The sequence below is a fragment of the Epinephelus moara genome, chromosome 11 (genome assembly GCF_006386435.1).
Source record: "Epinephelus moara isolate mb chromosome 11, YSFRI_EMoa_1.0, whole genome shotgun sequence".
Lineage (NCBI taxonomy): Eukaryota > Metazoa > Chordata > Actinopteri > Perciformes > Serranidae > Epinephelus > Epinephelus moara.
The window spans coordinates 19,403,032-19,421,492 of record NC_065516.1 but is presented as its reverse complement, the minus strand read 5'-3'; the positions used below and the strand labels follow the sequence as shown (position 1 = coordinate 19,421,492).

Genomic DNA, 18,461 nt, shown 5'->3' with positions numbered 1-18,461 from the left:
AGAAATTCATTGCTTCAGTTGACAACATTTACCATCAACACTAACTGGACATCCACATTAAACGCAAAATTTCCCTTTAATTTCACATGGTGGTCTGTGGCAGTCTGACCCTTTATATCAGCTGCAGGTTGGGATTATGTGTTTTTTTTCACCAGGCAAAGCCGGACCTTCCTCTGTTCCCTCTTGCATTAACATGCAAGTGACTTTCAAGTCCAACCTCATAAGCTGAAAAGCTTAACGATAGCATCGCTGTGACAGGACCAGTCATCCTTGTCACCTTGCTTTGCTTTACATAGCGGCTCTACTGACATGTCAGCTTAAACCTGACAAACCAATAGAGGATTCTGGAAGAGATTCTGACAATTTAGGATCTACTGAAGCAGCACCAAGTCAGCTTCTCTGTACAGGTCTGAGGAGTGTTTTAAGTGTAATGCAGTGCCTTTTATTTAGCTGTTAGCATTTAGCCACAGACTGCTACATAAACAAGCTTGTTTAAATATTCCTTTAAATCCCACATGTTGCAATAAACAGCAATAACATTACTGATATCGGAGCCACAATACGATCAGTATGGCACAACAACATGTTTTTCTGTGTGATGTTTAATGACTCCTTCCACATAAATGTAAACATTCAAGGACTGAATTGCTTTAAGGCATTTCCTCTCCAGAGCAGCCGGTGAAGATTCGACTGAAAGTGTCACTTCAAAACACTGAAACCAGCCACTCGTCAGTGATTGGCACAAAACTGCCACAGTGCCTCAAATAACAGAAAACAAACCTACGACAGGCTCAGAATCACACAAGAGGAGGGGCTGTGCTGATAGAAGGGAAGGCAAAGGGCAATCAGTCTCTGGTGAGAGTGATAGTGCAGAGAAGGGCATTTATACTCCAAACCCATCATTGTGAATCAGCATCACACTGGTCACCCGGTCTGAAGCTGCATTCGTTTGGCATTTATGGAAAAAACTTTTTTCTGTGTTCCTACACACAGTTTGGTTATTTTTAGTTGCATAAAAATGCATTAAAATGTGTTTTTTTTCTATCACCACTCACATTCAAACACTCCCCCATAATGCATTTCTGGTAGTTTTCTTTGCCCGTGGTGTCGCTGCACACTGTAACAATGTAAATAATGTGATTCCCTGTTGAAAAGCATCAGCTCCTTTTCTTCAAACGGCTGTGTCTTCGCACCAGCCTTGTTCATTTGGCACTGCAGGAATCCACTAAGTGATTTTTAATCAGCGCGTAATTACATCTAGTGCGGGGCTGCTGGTGCCATTCACATTTAGATTCCCTCACCTAACCCCATTATTATGTGACATTTTGCCTTGCATCGTGTCTGAGCACACGGGGAGCCTAATAACAACTGACCAAACGATCCGTAATGGTAAAACTCACAAATTCACCTGTACATGTGCACTGAATCATGGAATACAAAAAAAGTGAACAGTTCTCATTTAAATGTGCAAAAGCTGTGTCTGCAAAGCAACGCGCTTGTATCTTTGTCACTTCAACCAATTGTTTTCAAGAAGCGTGGAGATTAAAAGCTGCTTAGAAGCCGTCACACTATTTTCTTATATCTTTTTGTCTGTCGTCTCAACACTTTCCTGCGTTCACATCAGACTCAAGCAGCACTTCCTCCAAGAATGCATTTGCTAATGAGGGAGTGCGTATTTCTTTATTCTAGAGCTCACAGTCTGCCTAATGTTTGGCACCACAGTATTTTTTTTACAGCACGTATTGCTGTTTGTGTGAGTCATATGCTAGACAGGTCATCGTGACAGGAGGCTGAAGCCCGGCGTGTTTTTGGGCTGCATCGCGTCAACATGGTGATCTGGGTGCTGAAGTTGTTGCTGCTGCTGCCGATTGATGGATGTTGGTATTTAGTGTCGGAGCCCATGTATCTCTGCAGGTGCCACCTCCGCCACTTCCTCTTGATCTCTCCTTGGACCTGCAATGGATTAAAACAATATCACTTTAATACAGACCACAATTTTACCATGTAGTCTTGTGTAATTGAAAATACACACTGCATGGGAGGTGAATTGGTGAGCGATCTATGATAATATTAAATCAGGATGTGCTGTTATATCAAACCGATTGTAATTCTTTTTGTATGAGTTCTTTTCTGTCAGTGAAGCAGAATGCCACCTTGTTGGGAGGCTTGGCACCTATGGCGAGGTCCATGCACTTAATGCATGCGAGTAAAAGCACCAGGACACGAGTGTAGATTGCACAATTTTGCTGTTAGTATTTCTGTGTTGCACCTGAGGTGAATAGGTGGTGGCACCCCTGCACACCCCTCAGTGTAGTCTGCCTCTCCATGAGTGGCTTCTGCGTACTTCTCCTAGTTTTGTTTAGTTTAGTTTTGTGTTGGACAGAATATTCTATCTAACCGGTGGTTTTAGATTTTGGATCACAACTCTTTTAAGCTAACCGTGATAGAAAAGTGCTTTAATTCCCCCTTACTGGTATTTATGTTGATTCGACTACTAATGTTTTTTTTTTTCCTCCCAGCAGCTCCAGTCCCTGCTATTTGCTCATTTTGGCTAAATTAGATAAAACATTTGGTTTGGTTTGACTTCACGTCTCTGTCCTTGTTTCAGTAACAAGTCTGTGTGCACTTTTTCTAATTTTCAACTCAATTTAAAATTCTTGAAAAAGTATTTCCTGGGGTGGGATTCCCCCAGGTGGCGTTGTTGGTCCTCCCTACTTTTTCCACTTATTGCCCCCCTATGATTTTTGATTAAATTTGAGTTTGTCTTTGAACACAGGCACATTTCTAGGGTGGCAATCTAAATATATCAGAAGGACCCATTTTCTGCCTAACATATAGCTAGAAGGCCCTCATCCCATGGGTCCCAGTGCAACTGCTCTACCTGCACTGTCTATATTTACGTCCCTGCTTAAAAGGTATATTATGCAGGAATTGTCAGATGCTCTTTGTGAACATAGTGTCTCAAGGTCTTGTTCACAAGTGAGGTTAAAATGGAGCGCGTGATTGACAGGCGGATTGGTGCGGCATCAACAGTAATGAGGGCATTGTGCTGGTCCATTATGGTGAAGAAGTAGCTGAGCTGGAGGACAAAGCTCTTGATTTATCAGGCCGTCTATGCTTTGACCCTACACTATGGTTGTGAGATTGGATAGTGACTGAAAGAATGAGATCACAGATACAAGAGGCCGAAATGAGTTTCCTCTGTTGGGTGGCTGGGCTCAGCCTTAGAGATAGGGTAAGGAGCTCAGACATCCAGAGGAGCTCTAGTGGAGCCACTGCTTCTTCGCGTCAAAAGGGGTCATTTGAGGTGGTTCGGGCATCTGATCATGCCTCCTGGGTGCCTCCTGTTAGCGCTTTTCCAGGCACCTCTAACTGTTAGGAGGCCCAAGGGTAGACCCAGAACACACTAGAAGGATCATACACCTCATCTGGCCTGGAAATGCCTCAGGATCCCCAGGGGGAGCTGGTGTTACTGGGGAGAAGGACGTTTGGAACGCCTCGCTCAGCCTGCTGCCCCCACAACCTCATCCCGAACAAGCTGAAGATAATGGATGGATGGATGTTTGTAACCAGTTGTGCAGCTTTGTCCACTTGGCGTTTTGCCTTGCTATATTTGCTTTTTTTGGCGCTGTGTCTGCGATTTTTCATGGTTTCCTCTTGGATGCCTGCTGCGTACAGTCTGGCAGCTGGATGCTACCTTTTTCTAAAGTTCCCACCTCACCTGTGCGCTGCGCCCAGGAACATCCCAAACATAGCAAAATACGAAGACGATAAGAAAATACAGGCAGATGGCAGAGTGAGAGGGATTTCTTTTGTGTGAGTCTGTACATTGTAAGGAAGGAAACATCCTGCACAGTACACTTTTAATAAATAAATAATAATTATTTCTCTGACTTTCTGTCTCCTTGCAGAATACTTGCCATTGTTATTTTTGTGCCATTGTTTTATTGTAGTTTACATGTACGTGAATACAATGCAATTTCTGCCATATGTCGATATTACATGTCCTGTATTTTTGTCGATACCACTAATATGACAAACAATGAGAAATGATTCCAGGCCTGTAAAGCATTCCTGTGGCTCGAGTAATTTTAAAACCCTACACGCTAGGTTTAACACTTCACAAAGGATACCTGAACATTGCACTGGATTAAAATTCCGGCAGCATCGTGTCAATCCTTGCCATCCAGCCCATCACTGTGATTTAATCTGGCCCAGCACTGGGAACATAACTAACACAGAGAGCCTCTGCAGACATCACCGACGAATAGCTCCCTGCCAAAAAGGCTGTGCTTTTTACAGCCTTCCCACCCTGCAGGCAGAGTGCAGAAAATATGCTGCGGGGAGGTCCAAGGGAGGCGTTGAGCGCTTGGTGACTCATCCTCACAGCTCCATCCACCTTTCAGGACTGTGTGTGAATGTAAGTGGTGCACCGAGGGAGTCAGAAAAACTACAGATAAGCTACATTTTCTGAGAATTACTGTAGACTGTCTCTACATGGAAATCTTTTAAAAGTGTGTTTATACAAAAAGTGTTTACATCACTGTGAGGGGGGGGGGCACCTACCTCTCCGTTGAGGAAGCAGTAAAGAACCGCGACCACAAAGCCCTAAATGGAAAGAAAAACACAGATAAGATAACGGCGTGTGTCATGGGGAACTCTCCAGTTGCATCTGTTTATCTTGTCTTTACAACTATTTGCTCACTGAAGCAAAACGTGACATTCATGAGACATATGAATGGAAAAACAATGCAAAGTGTGTGACGGTTAGTTTACAGTCATAATGAGAAGAATGATGGGAGGAATGTGCTGGAAAAGTTTCCTTGGTTTCCAGGCAGTCTGTAATGCAGCTGTGCTGTCTGGCTGCATTCTCCATCATTCCTCATTATGTGATGAACTGAAATAACACTTGGGGTTTAAAATGGTAACACTGCCACTGAATCAGCCAGCAAAACCCCTGGAGACCTGCCATCATTTCCTGCAAGGCTTCCTTCAATAGAAACACTCACAGGTCGGAGCTGACAGGACGCCAAATCGCTACTTTAAGCACTGAGGAAAGTTTAATTTAAAAATGCAAGAAAAATGTGTCTCGGTGTTGAATGACCTTCATGAAAGGCATCAAATACAAATTCCTCAAAGTAAAATTGTTCCCAAAAACTTGACGTTTTACCTGAAACGACCCCAGAATCAGGTCAAAAACCAGGCGCAGCTCAGTCTTCACTTGCTCTGGGATGAATGCAAACACAATAAAATTGATTCCAAACAGAGGAATCAAAAGCAGCGTTGATTTCGCCAGCCTCCTGAAACGAGAGAGAGAGAAAAAAGGGAAATTTCTCCCTCCGGTGAAACCAATTTTGAATCTGTCTCTATATGTGCCAATAATGAAATGCAACTCAAGAGTACTTTTCATTTTACATTTCAGCTTTGAGGACCGGAGATGGGGAAAAAACACCATTAAAAAGAATCAGTGGGAAAATAGCTCATGCATTATGACCGGCTTATGAGACGCTCTCCATCACAGGAGAAAACACTATATCAAGCACTATATCTCTGTGCAAAGCAGCTGTCAGAGAAAGGCTACTGTGATGAGTATCGCATAAGGCAGGCATTGAATTTCTTTTCTGATGTTGAAAAAGGATTGGTCATCCCTGCATTGCTTTGAGCATTGGAAGTTAAAAGGAGCCACAGACAATAAATGGAATTCACAGCAGGCTGGACCAACAGGACATATATGTGTATCTTAATGTCAGCTTCCTGTGTTGATTTGAGATACTCTTTTACTTTTGTGAATGCAGCTAACTTTCACAGAATGTGGACCCAGGACAGAAACTGTTGAAGTGGTGTAGACTTTCCCCAACGTGTGGAGACAATCCATTCTCATCCAAACTCGTCAAATAACCCGACTTTGTCAGTAGACGTAAACGTCAAAATATGATGCCATAGGTACCCTCCTGCATCTGTTTTGGATGTTCAAGAACAGTGGCTCAAATGAAGCTTGTAAATGCTTTGCCTCTTTTGAAAATACACTTCTATTTTCACAGGAAATGTACATGTTCCATGTATACAGCCTGTTCAAAATGAACTTACAATGTACGTTAAACACTTTATTTAGGTTTAGGCAACAAAAGATCATGGTTAGGTTTAGAAAAAAACATCATGGTTTGGCGTAAAGTGAGTAAAGTAAGTAGTGTTGTCGGACTGTCTCACTCTACAATAGTTGCCGACAGCATCAGAAATATCTGCCAGTTGGTTTGTATCATATCGCCGCAAAGAGTATCTCTGTGTTGGTGCCTGATGCTGCCATCCATTGACAAAGCGGCTGAATTTGAGAAGTTTGGTTGTTGCCAGCGGCGTCAGAAATAGCTGCTGCCTGGTGTGTATCGAACCAGCATGAAAGGTGCCTCTGTGCGTCGGTATCTCACGCAGAGATCACAGAAAAAGCAGTGGTAATTGATGAGTTGGGAGTGAGAACGGGCTGATAGGGATCAATAATGTTTCACCCTATCTGACTTAGTCAATAATACAAATTTAAAGCATGGAAAAAACCATGGAATTATACTTACGAGTACTGATTGGACTCATTTCTTCCAATATCTGGGCAGTTGATCTTCTGGCGAAGTATTCGTATGATGCAGATAAATAGAATAAAGTTCATCTGTGGAGGACAGTATAGCAGTATTTTATAATCTAAATGGGATTTAGTGCCGGTGGTACAGGAAATATCAATCAGAAACATAAAATCTTTCCAAAATGAAATTCCTACATGGATAAAAAGCCCATTTTAAGGTCACTTCCACATGTTTTCAGTGTCTAATCTAAAGGATATGAAGCAATGTTTGAGAAATGCCTCTCATAACAGAAGCTTGATGCCGACTTTAATCTCACTCTGACTGGATTGTGGCGCTGCCCTGTGGGGAAAAGAGCATTTCTAAATTGTTAATTTGTGTTGGACCTCTGAACTGGCAACACATCACAGTCAGAGCTGCTGCGGAGAGAAGAGACAGAGGCATCTGACAGCCAGGCTGCTGATCCTGATCCTAATGTGAAAGAACACAATTAAACCTGCTGTGTCTGCTGCCAAGCAAAGACCCACAAAGCAAGGCATCAGCAGACATCAGTAGAAGAGCGTTATCTCAGAAAATGTTTTCTGCATCCCATAATGTCCTCTTAAAACTCTGGTATTTGGTATAGTCTTTATGTAACTCCCCAAAACTGAACTAGTAAGTAAATTCATAGGCAGGTTCCTAGAAAGGACATTTGATATTAACTATGAGGTGAATGGAGACAATGTTAGAAACAGCACAGTCAATTAATTCTAATTATTTTCCAGTGTAAGACACTTTTAGTGGGCTGGTTCTCAGCACTTTTATATTTTACTCTTTGTTGTACCCTGACTTTTTCTTGCGCACCGCCATCTGCGGCTATCACCAGTGCTGATGATGAGAAGACTGGATCTTTAATGTAGCCTCAAGATCCTAACACACCAAGCCGATGGTCAGCCGTTGGTCAATGTCGGCTTGTTGTTTGTCACCCTAGTTTTGGCGGTGTATCCTGCATCGTTGGCACTATACGGCCCTTGTTGGCTTTTTCCGTCAGATTCAGCATGTTGAATTGGCACTGGAGACGTCTGGTTGGTAGTTCAGCTCAGTTCACAAGAGGAGAAACGTTAATGTGGAAAGCAAATGGCGAAAGACAGGAAGGCGATGATTATGTTTTTTTATCATTAAGCTCTTCAGTAAAGATGATATGGAATTGTGTGTCTCATTTTTCACTGCTGCACAGTACATATCCTTTGTTCTTTTAACATCAGGTTGTATTGTTAATGTGCTAACTGGCTAATTAGCGCCTTAAATCCGTCCTGTTGTTCTTCCAGTTTCCCTTTTTTTAAAAGACAAATACAAACTACTGCAGCCTGCTAGTATGGAGAGTTATTTCCTCTCAAGCAGGTGCAGAACGTATGTGCTTGTTGACCATTAGCTGTAGTCTTTGTGATGTGTTCAAGTGCAACTTCTTGGCCAAGACACAGGCGACATGAAGAAATGTAAGAGTTGGCCTTTGTTACTGCTAGTTCTTTGCTATCGGTTTGGTGTGTCTGGGCCTTAATGATTGATATCAATCACCCTCCACTAGCAAACCTACTTGTAAAACTGATCAGACCCTGGCTAATTAAAAAAAAGCTGAAGCTATATAGAAAGGAAAGTGTTCTGTAATAAAGGAATAATGAGGAAACATTTCCTTTGAATGAAATGGAGCAGTTCTTTCAAAGAAATTATTCGAGGAATCAAAAGCTAATTACACACTTATAGCGGCTATTTAAACTCAATGCCGCTCTCTATTGTCAATATAATTAGTGCCAAATTAAATAGTTCTTTCAAGAAATCACAGACCTGGGGAAAAAAAGCATTCAATAAAGCAGTGCAAAAATGTTGGGCAGAGACGCAGTTCATTTACTTTAAGTACTTTTCCTTCTCACCACTTAACATACTCTACTGCGGCTTCTTGAGTCCTACTTGTTGAAATAATCTTAACCCTCCTTCTGACATCTCTTTGAAAGTGTAGGCTATCTCACTCACGGTGACATACACATACAAACACACAAACACAAACACAAACACACTGCCAATGCAGATTGCTGTCTCTTTTTCTTGTGAGATAAGTAGTTCAATCTGCAGTTTAAAGTTCAGGGGAGTTCAACCTTTTCGCTTTCATATCGGGGCACTAAATATGAAGCTACAGCCAGTTAGCATAGCTTTGCACAAAGACTTGAAATAGGGCCAAGCAGCCAACTTGGTTATATTCTACAATAAAAAAAATCCAAGTTTCTCTTACAGTTAACATCTATGCCTGTAAAAACATGGATGATTCGCACACATTTTATCCCCTGGCGGCACAGATCTACACAATCAGCACAGTTTCAAGGTGGACACCAAAGATTAGTGCCACCAGTTCTATATTTGATCAAATGTCTCCCCTTCTGTTCCTGAGATATGACATTAAGTAATGGCCAGAAAAATGTTTTATGCAGAAAATTATGATGTCACAGTGAAGTTGACCTTCGACCTTTTGGATAGAAAATGTCATCACTTCATCATTTTATCCTGTTAGACATTTGTGTGAAAATTTGCCATAATTAGATTATGAATTCTTGAGTTATGGCCAAAAACATATTTTGTGAGGTCACACTGACCTTGACCTTTGACCTACAACTACCAAATTCCAATCAGTTTATTCTTCAGTCAAAGTGAACATTTGTGCCAAATTTGAAGACGTTCTTAAGATATGGCGTTCAGGAAAGTGAGACAGATTCAAGGTCACAGTGACCCTAACCTTTGACCTATGACCACCAAAATGTAATCAGTTTATCGGTGAGACTAAGGGGATGTATGTACCAAATTTGAAGAAATTCCTTCAAAGTGTTCTTGAGATATCGTGTTCATGCGAATGGAATGGACGGACAACCTGAAAACAAAATGCCTCCAGCTATGGCTATCCCCGGCGCAGAGGCATAAAATATATACATATCCTAATAAATAGTGAGCTTTAAAAGGTGCTGGTAGTCAGATTGTTTTTACCTTTGGACAGAACCAGGCTAGCTGTTTTACCCTGTTTCCAGTCTTTGTGCTAAGCTACGCTAACAAGATACTGAGTGTAGCTTCACATTTACTGCACAAAAATGAGAGGTATTGATCTCCTCATAACTTGTGGCATTAGAGCAGTAGGGATATTTCCAAAAAATGCTTAACTATTGCTTGGGGAGCTTGGCAGAAGGCAGCTTAGCTTAGCATTGAGGCTATAAGCAGGCAGAGACAGCTAGCTTGTTTACCAATATTATCTTGAAAGCTCACCAAGTAACACAGTAGGCTATATGTTGCTTGGTTAATTCGTACACAAACAGAAGAGTTACATGCTATTTTTCTTGGCTAACAGCAGCTGAGCTGTTTTCCCCTTCTGCTGGGCATGCTAAGCTAGGTTAACACAGCTCCGTATTTAACGCACAGATATGAGAGGCACGGGTATTGATCTTCTGATATATATCAGAAGATCAATACCACTTTCATATCTGTGCGTTGGATGAGCAAATAAACTTATTTGGAAAAATGTCACACTAATCCTTCAACATCTGAGGAACATCTAAATGTCAGACTATTTTTCAAGGGTAATTCAAGTGCATCTACAAACACTGCTAAACTTATGTCCACAGATGTTGATGCTGATGTTGAAAATGGAAACTGAAGAAAAAACAGCAATGAAGGTGCTGAAAAATGAGGTAAATGATGACAGGCAAGTCAAACTAATCGATGCTGACTATCCTGCCAACTTTCCAAAGTGAAATGAAAACTTTGAGGTCGTAGGCTACCTCTCAGTTGTGTTGACGTACAGCAAGAATACCAAGGAGATGAGTTCAAAGGAAATCAGATAAATTACACTGCAGATAAGCCTGAGGTGGACTGATAATAACTGACAAATATGTTCCTTCTGTCAGTGGCAATTAGTTTTACTTAAGAAATGTCTGGGTTGAGAGTGTGAACAGCTCTAGGTGCATACATGTTAAAAGAGTAATCTGTAAACTTACCAGGATTGACGCCAAAATAGGGGTTTTAATGATCCACCAGAAGACATCAGTGTTCTCGATTATATCCCAGCACCTGGTGAAGAACGAAACAATATTCACATACAAGATGAAATAAAAGCAAAATCAGACCTAGATTTACACTCTTGAGTTTCCTGGTGTTTTTCTTACCCCACATCATTATAGTAGGCTTTAGTAATGCTCCACGCTGTGATGAAAATTGTTGGACCTCCTAGGGACATAAAAAATACATAAAAGTGTGCACCTGAAGTTATTATTGCATCCCAGCGGCACGGGTCACAACCTGTAGCTTGTCTTCAGCTGAGGTCTCACTCCAAAAGGAGCAGAGACGTATCACAGCAATAAAGGAAGGTGATCTCACCCCAGCCGATCAGAATGTAAGCCCAGAAATACTTCCTCTCGGAGAAGAAAGAGACTGCCAACAATGCGTGAAGATAAAGGCCTTCCACCAGCAGCCAGAAGAAACTGGCCATTATGCAGTACTGGAAGAACACAATCACGACTTTGCAGCCAACCTGGCAATGGGCACAAGACACAAAAGCATGAATCTCACAATGATGTCCTTTGTGGAAACACTATACTGAATACGGACAGTAAAGCCATTACAGTGCAGAATGATGGCAAAATTACATGTAGAAAAGAGAAGAATGCACATATTGATTTTCTCTTTCTTTTGCTTAGGCTGCCTGTGTTTAACCTCTGAAATAAGATGATACATTTTTGCACACACAGATCCATTCGTTTCTATTAGTTTCTATCAAACAAGAACAAATTAACCATGAGAGCAAACTGTCGGCAGCACAAGCTGGCTGACGTGCCTGTGAGCAGTCATTTCACATGTTAATCAGACAAATCCACTTCAGAGCTGTCAGTGAATTAGAAGTGATTGCAGGCTAATAGTGAGGTGGTAATAAAGAGGTTATTCTGCATCACAGACCATAGGCGTCATTTAGGTATGGCGAGGTATGGCAGCTGCCATACCTTGGAATCGGGAGAAAAAAAAGAGAGAGGTTCTGTAGTCATCTTACTTGTGAGTGTCCTTCATATTTGTTGCAAGTGATCAGATGTGATATGTTAGATAGTCCGAGGCGCACTGGCTGGTTGTTTTCATTGTATTGCGCTTAAATAGGTCAATAATATGCTCATCAGTGAATACGAGTGTTACTGAATACGAGTGTTATTGAATCAAATTGTTTGCCACTTTGCTCCTCCGCGAGTTATGAGTTATGTGAGTTATCTGTGTGTTGTAAAAGCATTTTGCTCTGCTGCTGTAGACAGCCTGTCTAAATGATGTCTTGAAGCCTGTCTGATTGTATGTGGGGTTTTTTCCTCATGTCGGCATGTTAAGCTTGTATTTTCGGTCTCTGGAGACACTCCAATAAATTCGCCTATACAGTATTGTACCAAATTGGCCTTTGTTTTACTGTGTTTCATACACCGGACCCCTTGGTTAGCTTCTAGAAATGAGCTTGTAATTAATTTATTTTCTTTATTTTCTATGAAGTTAAACACATGACTAATGATAATTAAACACCCGCTCGCTGTCCGTGGTGCTGAAATATGCGCCGAAATAGGTCTGATGTTTTCACTGCTCTCACCAAGTCGTGCATTACATGCAAACATGAGGTATTATGAATGTGAGAAACAGCTTCATGTCCTTTGAAACAGTTTTCAATAGCATAGTATGTACTTCTGACAGGTCAAAGACCAAAGTGAAGGTTTATATAAGTTCATATTTTTGAAACTCCATCATCAGTAGCTCTGTGACGTCATGTCATATTGCCATACCTTAGCTTTTGCTGAAACGACGCCCCTGATCACAAAGGTAATCATTTTAGTCTAATATCAGCAGCTTTATTCCCTTAAAATATGTCTAATGACAGGAGTATCTCCCGGGGGCCATTAAAATGAAGGAGCATGATGTCAGAAAGGACATTGATTTGAACATGTGAAATGTGCTTCAAGCACAATTTGCTTTCTTGAAGTGTGTGACACATTGAGCATGAAAGTCATTCAAGAATTAATCTGTACCAGAGTCCTGCATCGGGTCAGGTACTCAAGGGTTCCAAGCAGGTGACCCACAAAAAAGGTGATTCGCTGCTGGTATTTTGTAAGGATTGAATATGAAATATTCATTCATTCATTCATTTGGGAGTCTATCCCAGCTGACATAGGGCGAGAAGCGGGGTACACCCTGAACAGGTCCCCAGACTATCACAGGGCTGACACATAGAGACAGACAACCATTCACACTCACATTCACACCTACGGACAATTTAGAGTCACCAATTAACCTGCATGTCTTTGGACTGTTGGAGGAAGCCGGAGTACCCATAGAAAACCCATGCTGACATGGGGAGAACATGCAAACTCTGCACAGAAGGGCTCCTCCCCCCCAAGGCTCGCACCAGAAACCCTCTTGCTGCGAGGCTACAGTCCGATGTGAAATATATTAAAATAAAATGACAATATCAATAATTTAATTTAATGTTTTAACATATTATTCCCCCGACTACTAACTTTGTGTCACTTCTCTTTCTTTTTGCGCTAGCTGCCTAACCAAATTATTTAAACAGTGCATGGTTAAAAGGTGATTTGTGGTGACAGGTCAAGTTGTAAAACTATTGGGCGGGTGACAAGGTGGATGCGATATCCCACGTCACAGTTCTGGTTCGGGAGTGGGTCTTGAAAATCAGACCCATGTAGAACTCTGATCTGTACCACTTATTAATAAGGCAACATTTATAAAGAATATATGAACCTATAGTGGCCATATTATTGGTCAATAAGTCCATTGATAAGAACAACTTTTAGGCCCTTTGGTTTGTCCTCCTGCAGGCAGTGTGACACTTGATTTGTAATTTTACAGTAGCCAGAACTAAAAGTCACTTTTTACAGTAAGAACTTAACATTTACAACTGCGACTTTGATTAAAATATTGACCAGACAGCCAGAGACATTTGCCCTGATGCTGTGCTTATTAATGGGTACTAACAAGTGGTGTAGTGGAGGGTATACACTAGTATACACGGTACACCCATCTCCCTTCCTGGCTGTTTACCTATCAGCCTAAAAGCCATTGGAATATGCAGGAGAGTATTCCCACTTCCTCCCTGGTAACCGACCCATCTACTTAGTATTACACTAACCTCATCAACTACCACCACACCACTGGTAAAAACTAATCTATCAAGTATTAATGAACCAGTAAAGCCATTAATTTCTACTTATGTAAACCTCTGTAAAGGGTAACTTATTAGAAAATGGGACCATCGAATCATTTCAAAAATGCAGAACTTTGGTTTCTTTACCAAACTGTGTTTTATGCATCAGATAATTTGCACTGACAGTTGGTACCGAAGAGATATAAGCGATACAGGCAACATATAATACAAAGTGCAGAGATGTTCCGGCAGATATTGCAGGGAGGGAAAGGACAAGAGAGGAATAACTGAAACAACCACGCAGGATAACACACTCAGATCTATTCTGGTTGGCTGAGAGCACAAAACTTCCATCAGGAAGCATGAATTCATTCAGAATTCAGTTTGCTGCTGCTGAACACTGCGCTGCGAGGCTGCTATTAAACTTGTTACACAACAAGAATGGGTATAAAAGGTTCATTTTCCTAATGGTGTGGGTGGGCTGAGCGTGTGGCTCTCTCACAGGTCCAAGGCTGACACACATTTCATAAGCCACATATAAGCTGTTTTGGGATACTAGTGATCCTACAGGGAGGGCATCACGTAGATAAGAAAAATCAATACTGTGCCCATTGAAAATGACTCCGTGAGAGTGAATGCATTTAGCACTTTAGCAGATATACCAAGATGCGAGACAGAGGATGAACTGCGAGGAGGGAGAAAAGAACATAGTGTGATTAGGAACAAAGTGAAGCACATGACAGATATGGCAGTGTGGATAGCAGGGCAGAGAAGTGAAGGCAACACAAATATGATAAAGACACAAAACAGAGTGGATATGAATGAGGCAACAGCAGGAACAATCCACTGACATTAGAACAGAATCAAGGACAAACAAGCCATGATATTACACTGAGAAAGCCCCACCTCTTGTCTCAACCTGAAGTCCTAAGAATGATGAATGAGTAGGGAGGTGTAATGCCTGAGCTCCTGCAGAGGAGTCGTACTGTTCATGGAAACATGAGCACCATTAATCATCAATGAAGATGGAAGACATGGACGTCAAGCTGCTTCTCAAAGTTTAGTGCACTGATACTTCACTAGGTTGTTGAATCTGGGGTGGGCAGTTTTCTTAAAAGGCAAAAAACACCCTTTCACCAGATGAGTACGGGCATATGCACATGCTTCACACAGTAACCCAGTGTTTCCCATACATACACTGACTCATTTAATTTTATTACACTGTAGAGCTCTCTCTGTTTATCAGACCACAAATGAGACAAGAGTTAGCTACCACACAGTGTGATCCATCCACCTATGAACTGCTTGGGGGAGGGCAGGCAGTGGCTCTGGGGACTGACCTTAAGTTGGCGGCTGTAGCAGCTCGAATTTAGTCGTCACAGTGGGCTATTGGCCAGTGGATCTAACCCAGGCATGCCCAAAGTCTGGCCCGGGGGCCAATTTTAATCGGCCCTCGGCTTGACTTTCAAAATATACCATATGTGGCCCTTTACACAAAAATGGTTAATCAAGCAAGATCACTTCGCATTTTTACCCTTCACCTCACAACGATAGGACTATCATACAGTATGTACACAGACATCAAGTAGTAATAGTTCAATAAAAGATAAAAATGGTTGCATTGTCTCACTTTTTTTTTTTTTTTTTTTTTTTAGGGATGCACCGAATATTCAGTAACCGAATATATTCGGCCGAATATTGCAAAAAAAACACATATTCGGTATTCGGTGGAATAAGTGAAAAGCAAGGCTGAATAATAGCGGCATGTTTTGATAACGCAATCAAACAGCGTGCGGTGGAGTAAAATGTCGGCAGTGTGGCGATATTTTACTCTGTCCGTCACCACACTCACATTTGCAACTAAAAATAGTTTTGTTCGAGCAAAAGAAATGCCGCTTTATTCCAGTCATACCCCGGCTGAAATTATGGTGCAGAGATGCTGGGAGTTCAGATGTGGAGGAGCTGGAAACACAGTCAAATAAGAGCAGACAGGGCTTTTTCAGGAGGGGGGCTTAAAGAGACAAGCACTAAAACAGAGCGTCTCAGACGGAGAGTGAATACAGGTGTCCCAGCACGGACAATATAATGAGTTTTAAACACTTAAACATGTTCTAGGAGAAACCCAAAACAGAAGTATGAACCTGAAAATGAGCACAATAGGTTCCCTTTAAAATATAAGATCTGCACACATCTTCTACTGTTATTAGGACGACTTGCTGAAGCAGGTTATCAGTGTAGTGAGACTTCCTGGTATCAGCTCTGCCTCTCATATATAGCGGGTGAGTTTGCTTGTTGGATCTCATACACCTGGGCCACTGGTGGAAATTTACACATATAAATAAAAAAATTACCTTCCTGTGTTTGTTTTCTGAGATCCACTACTTCTACATGGGGGTAAAGTTCCGGAGAGCTCATTAAAGCAGCTGGCAGTGAAACTGACAGGGATTTGGTCGTCTGTACAAATTGATTCCCACTTGGCATCTTGAGAGGAAGAAAATGGACCCAGGTGGGTTGTCTGAAGCTCTCTGCTACTTTTAATGCATGCAAATCAGTACAAATTGTTCGCTGGAGCTCCATTTCAAAGAGCCTGTCATCAGTGGCATGTGAAGGAATGATGCCTCACACACACTCACACACAGTAACAAACACACACGTACCTTAAATAATGCATTTGTCATATTCTTCCCCACAGCGGTTATATCATGAATTAATCTAATGGGTCACTACGGCAAACATCCAACAGTGGAAGAAGGGTAACGAACCAAGCACACCTACATTCACAAACACAACACGCACACCTATACACACACACTGGAAGCGACAGTAACTGAGCCAACAGTTTTAATGGAGGTATTGCCGGGTTATGATGAGCCTTGCAGCACCAAACCTGTCCCTATAATGTCGTTTCCATCTGACCCATGACAGCAGCTGGCTCCCGTCAACCCAGTACTTCCATTAACACAACAGAGAGTGCGTTAATAAATACCCTCAGAGGCTCCTCTTGTCGTGTGGCCACATTATGTAACATAAAGCTCATGGTCTGTGGTTCAGCGGTATGCAGTGAGGTGGTGGGGGAAAGCTGATGGAAACACATCCAAATATTGTGGTTTGATATAAGTCCAAGCATAAATGGCTTGTAACCCTCACATTATTTAAGGGCAGCCTTGTTCCATGTGTTTAACATCTTCAGCTACTGTTTAATGCAGTTTTGTCTGAGACCCCTTAACACCTTGAATCAAAATGCATCTTCTATCCAGACTGTATCTAGATATGATTTAACCTGGTTACATTTACAACTGCTATTAGCACCAGGTTTGTGTCTCCAGTGTCTTTAATGAGATACAATCACTCTGTCTTGCTAAAACAAACAAATGTTTGTAGCCGTTCTCCACCATTTGCTTAGCCATTGCTCCATGTTAAAGGTCCATGTAACTGAGGAATTCAACTGCTTCATTTATGCTGGTTTTAGTCTTTTCCTTATGTGTTTGATGACTGTATTTCCTGTCTGTAGCGTTTTATTTCTTAACTGTAACTGGTGTGCTCTCTTGGCCAGGTCTCCCATGTCTCTCTCCTACATTTCTCTCCCAGGTCTCTCCCAAAAGAGTCATCCATCTAAAGGGACCTCCTGGTTAAATAAAATGTTAATTAAATGGCTCAGTTGTGGCATGAATTGCCAAGTTCTGCTTGTATACTTTCGTCGAACCAAAGTCAAAGCAGCCACTTTATCCAAGAGTGTCTTGGATATTCGTAAGCTTACTTGCTAGCTTTTCGCTAGTAGCTCAATAACTGACAAAGGCTGCAACTGCACTGGTTTGGAACAGTCTGGATTATATATTTCCACCCATGTAGCTGTTGTATGTGAATTGAAAACACAATTGCATTTGCTATTGTGTTTAATGTGGTCACAATGTGTCTCTGTGGTTTTGCCAATCGGATTACAACCTGTCCTTAATATGTTGTGGTTGCATTCACACTTGTATTTTGATGTTGTCGAAAAGTATCAGAGTCTTATATTAGCATTAGTCATTAGTCATTCAGGTAAACAATTCACTCTGTTATATATATATATATATATATATATGCATAGATAGATATAACGAATCCCCTGCTCTCATCCCCATCCCAATGGGGGTTGGTGGTGCGTCTTCCTCAAGCCCAGGACCTCTTGGGAGTTTGATCGTTCTGCACAGTACCTTAGCTGTTCCTAGGACTGCACCCTTCTGGACAAAGACCTCAAATGTTACCTGGAAGAGGGTGAAGCCACTCCCAGTTTGTGGGCCACAGCCCCCAGTGCTCCAATTACCACTGGCATCACTGTTGCCTTTACTCCCCACATCTTTTCTAGCTCCTCTTTCAGCCCTTGGTATTCTTGAGCAAACTACTTATGTTCTTTCTTCCTGATGTTGCTGTCATTGCTGCCACTGCCTTCTTATATTGTTTCTCCATCAACACAATATCTGGTTGCTTGGAATGGTGTTTAGATATTCAGTAATTGTCTTGCTTTTGTTATCCATTACACACGACTTGAGTTCGACAGTTTAAAAAACCTTTAAAAAAAACCTATGAATGTGATTGGCATTACTGGATTAACCTTCTCTGGGCTCCCATTCACCCACCTTTTCTTCCTCTCCTTGCACAGTTTGTCTATGCTGGAATACTAAAATACGGAATATGTATTATACCGGCACAAAACTGAAATAATTACA

General features: G+C 41.6%; 1 protein-coding gene across 1 annotated transcript in view; it reads right to left on the bottom strand.

The window, feature by feature from the left end:
- Positions 1-675: 675 nt before the first annotated feature.
- The window catches only part of vipr1b (vasoactive intestinal peptide receptor 1b), a 57,684-nt gene continuing 39,898 nt past the window's right edge, over positions 676-18,461 (bottom strand). The window contains exons 7-13 of the mRNA XM_050056672.1: positions 10,953-11,106; positions 10,742-10,802; positions 10,574-10,646; positions 6,564-6,655; positions 5,171-5,300; positions 4,567-4,608; positions 676-1,953 (exon numbers count right to left, since the gene is read on the bottom strand). Coding sequence (XP_049912629.1) covers positions 1,759-1,953; positions 4,567-4,608; positions 5,171-5,300; positions 6,564-6,655; positions 10,574-10,646; positions 10,742-10,802; positions 10,953-11,106 — 747 coding nt within the window. The 3' untranslated portion in view covers positions 676-1,758. The remainder of the gene's footprint in view (positions 1,954-4,566; positions 4,609-5,170; positions 5,301-6,563; positions 6,656-10,573; positions 10,647-10,741; positions 10,803-10,952; positions 11,107-18,461) is intronic.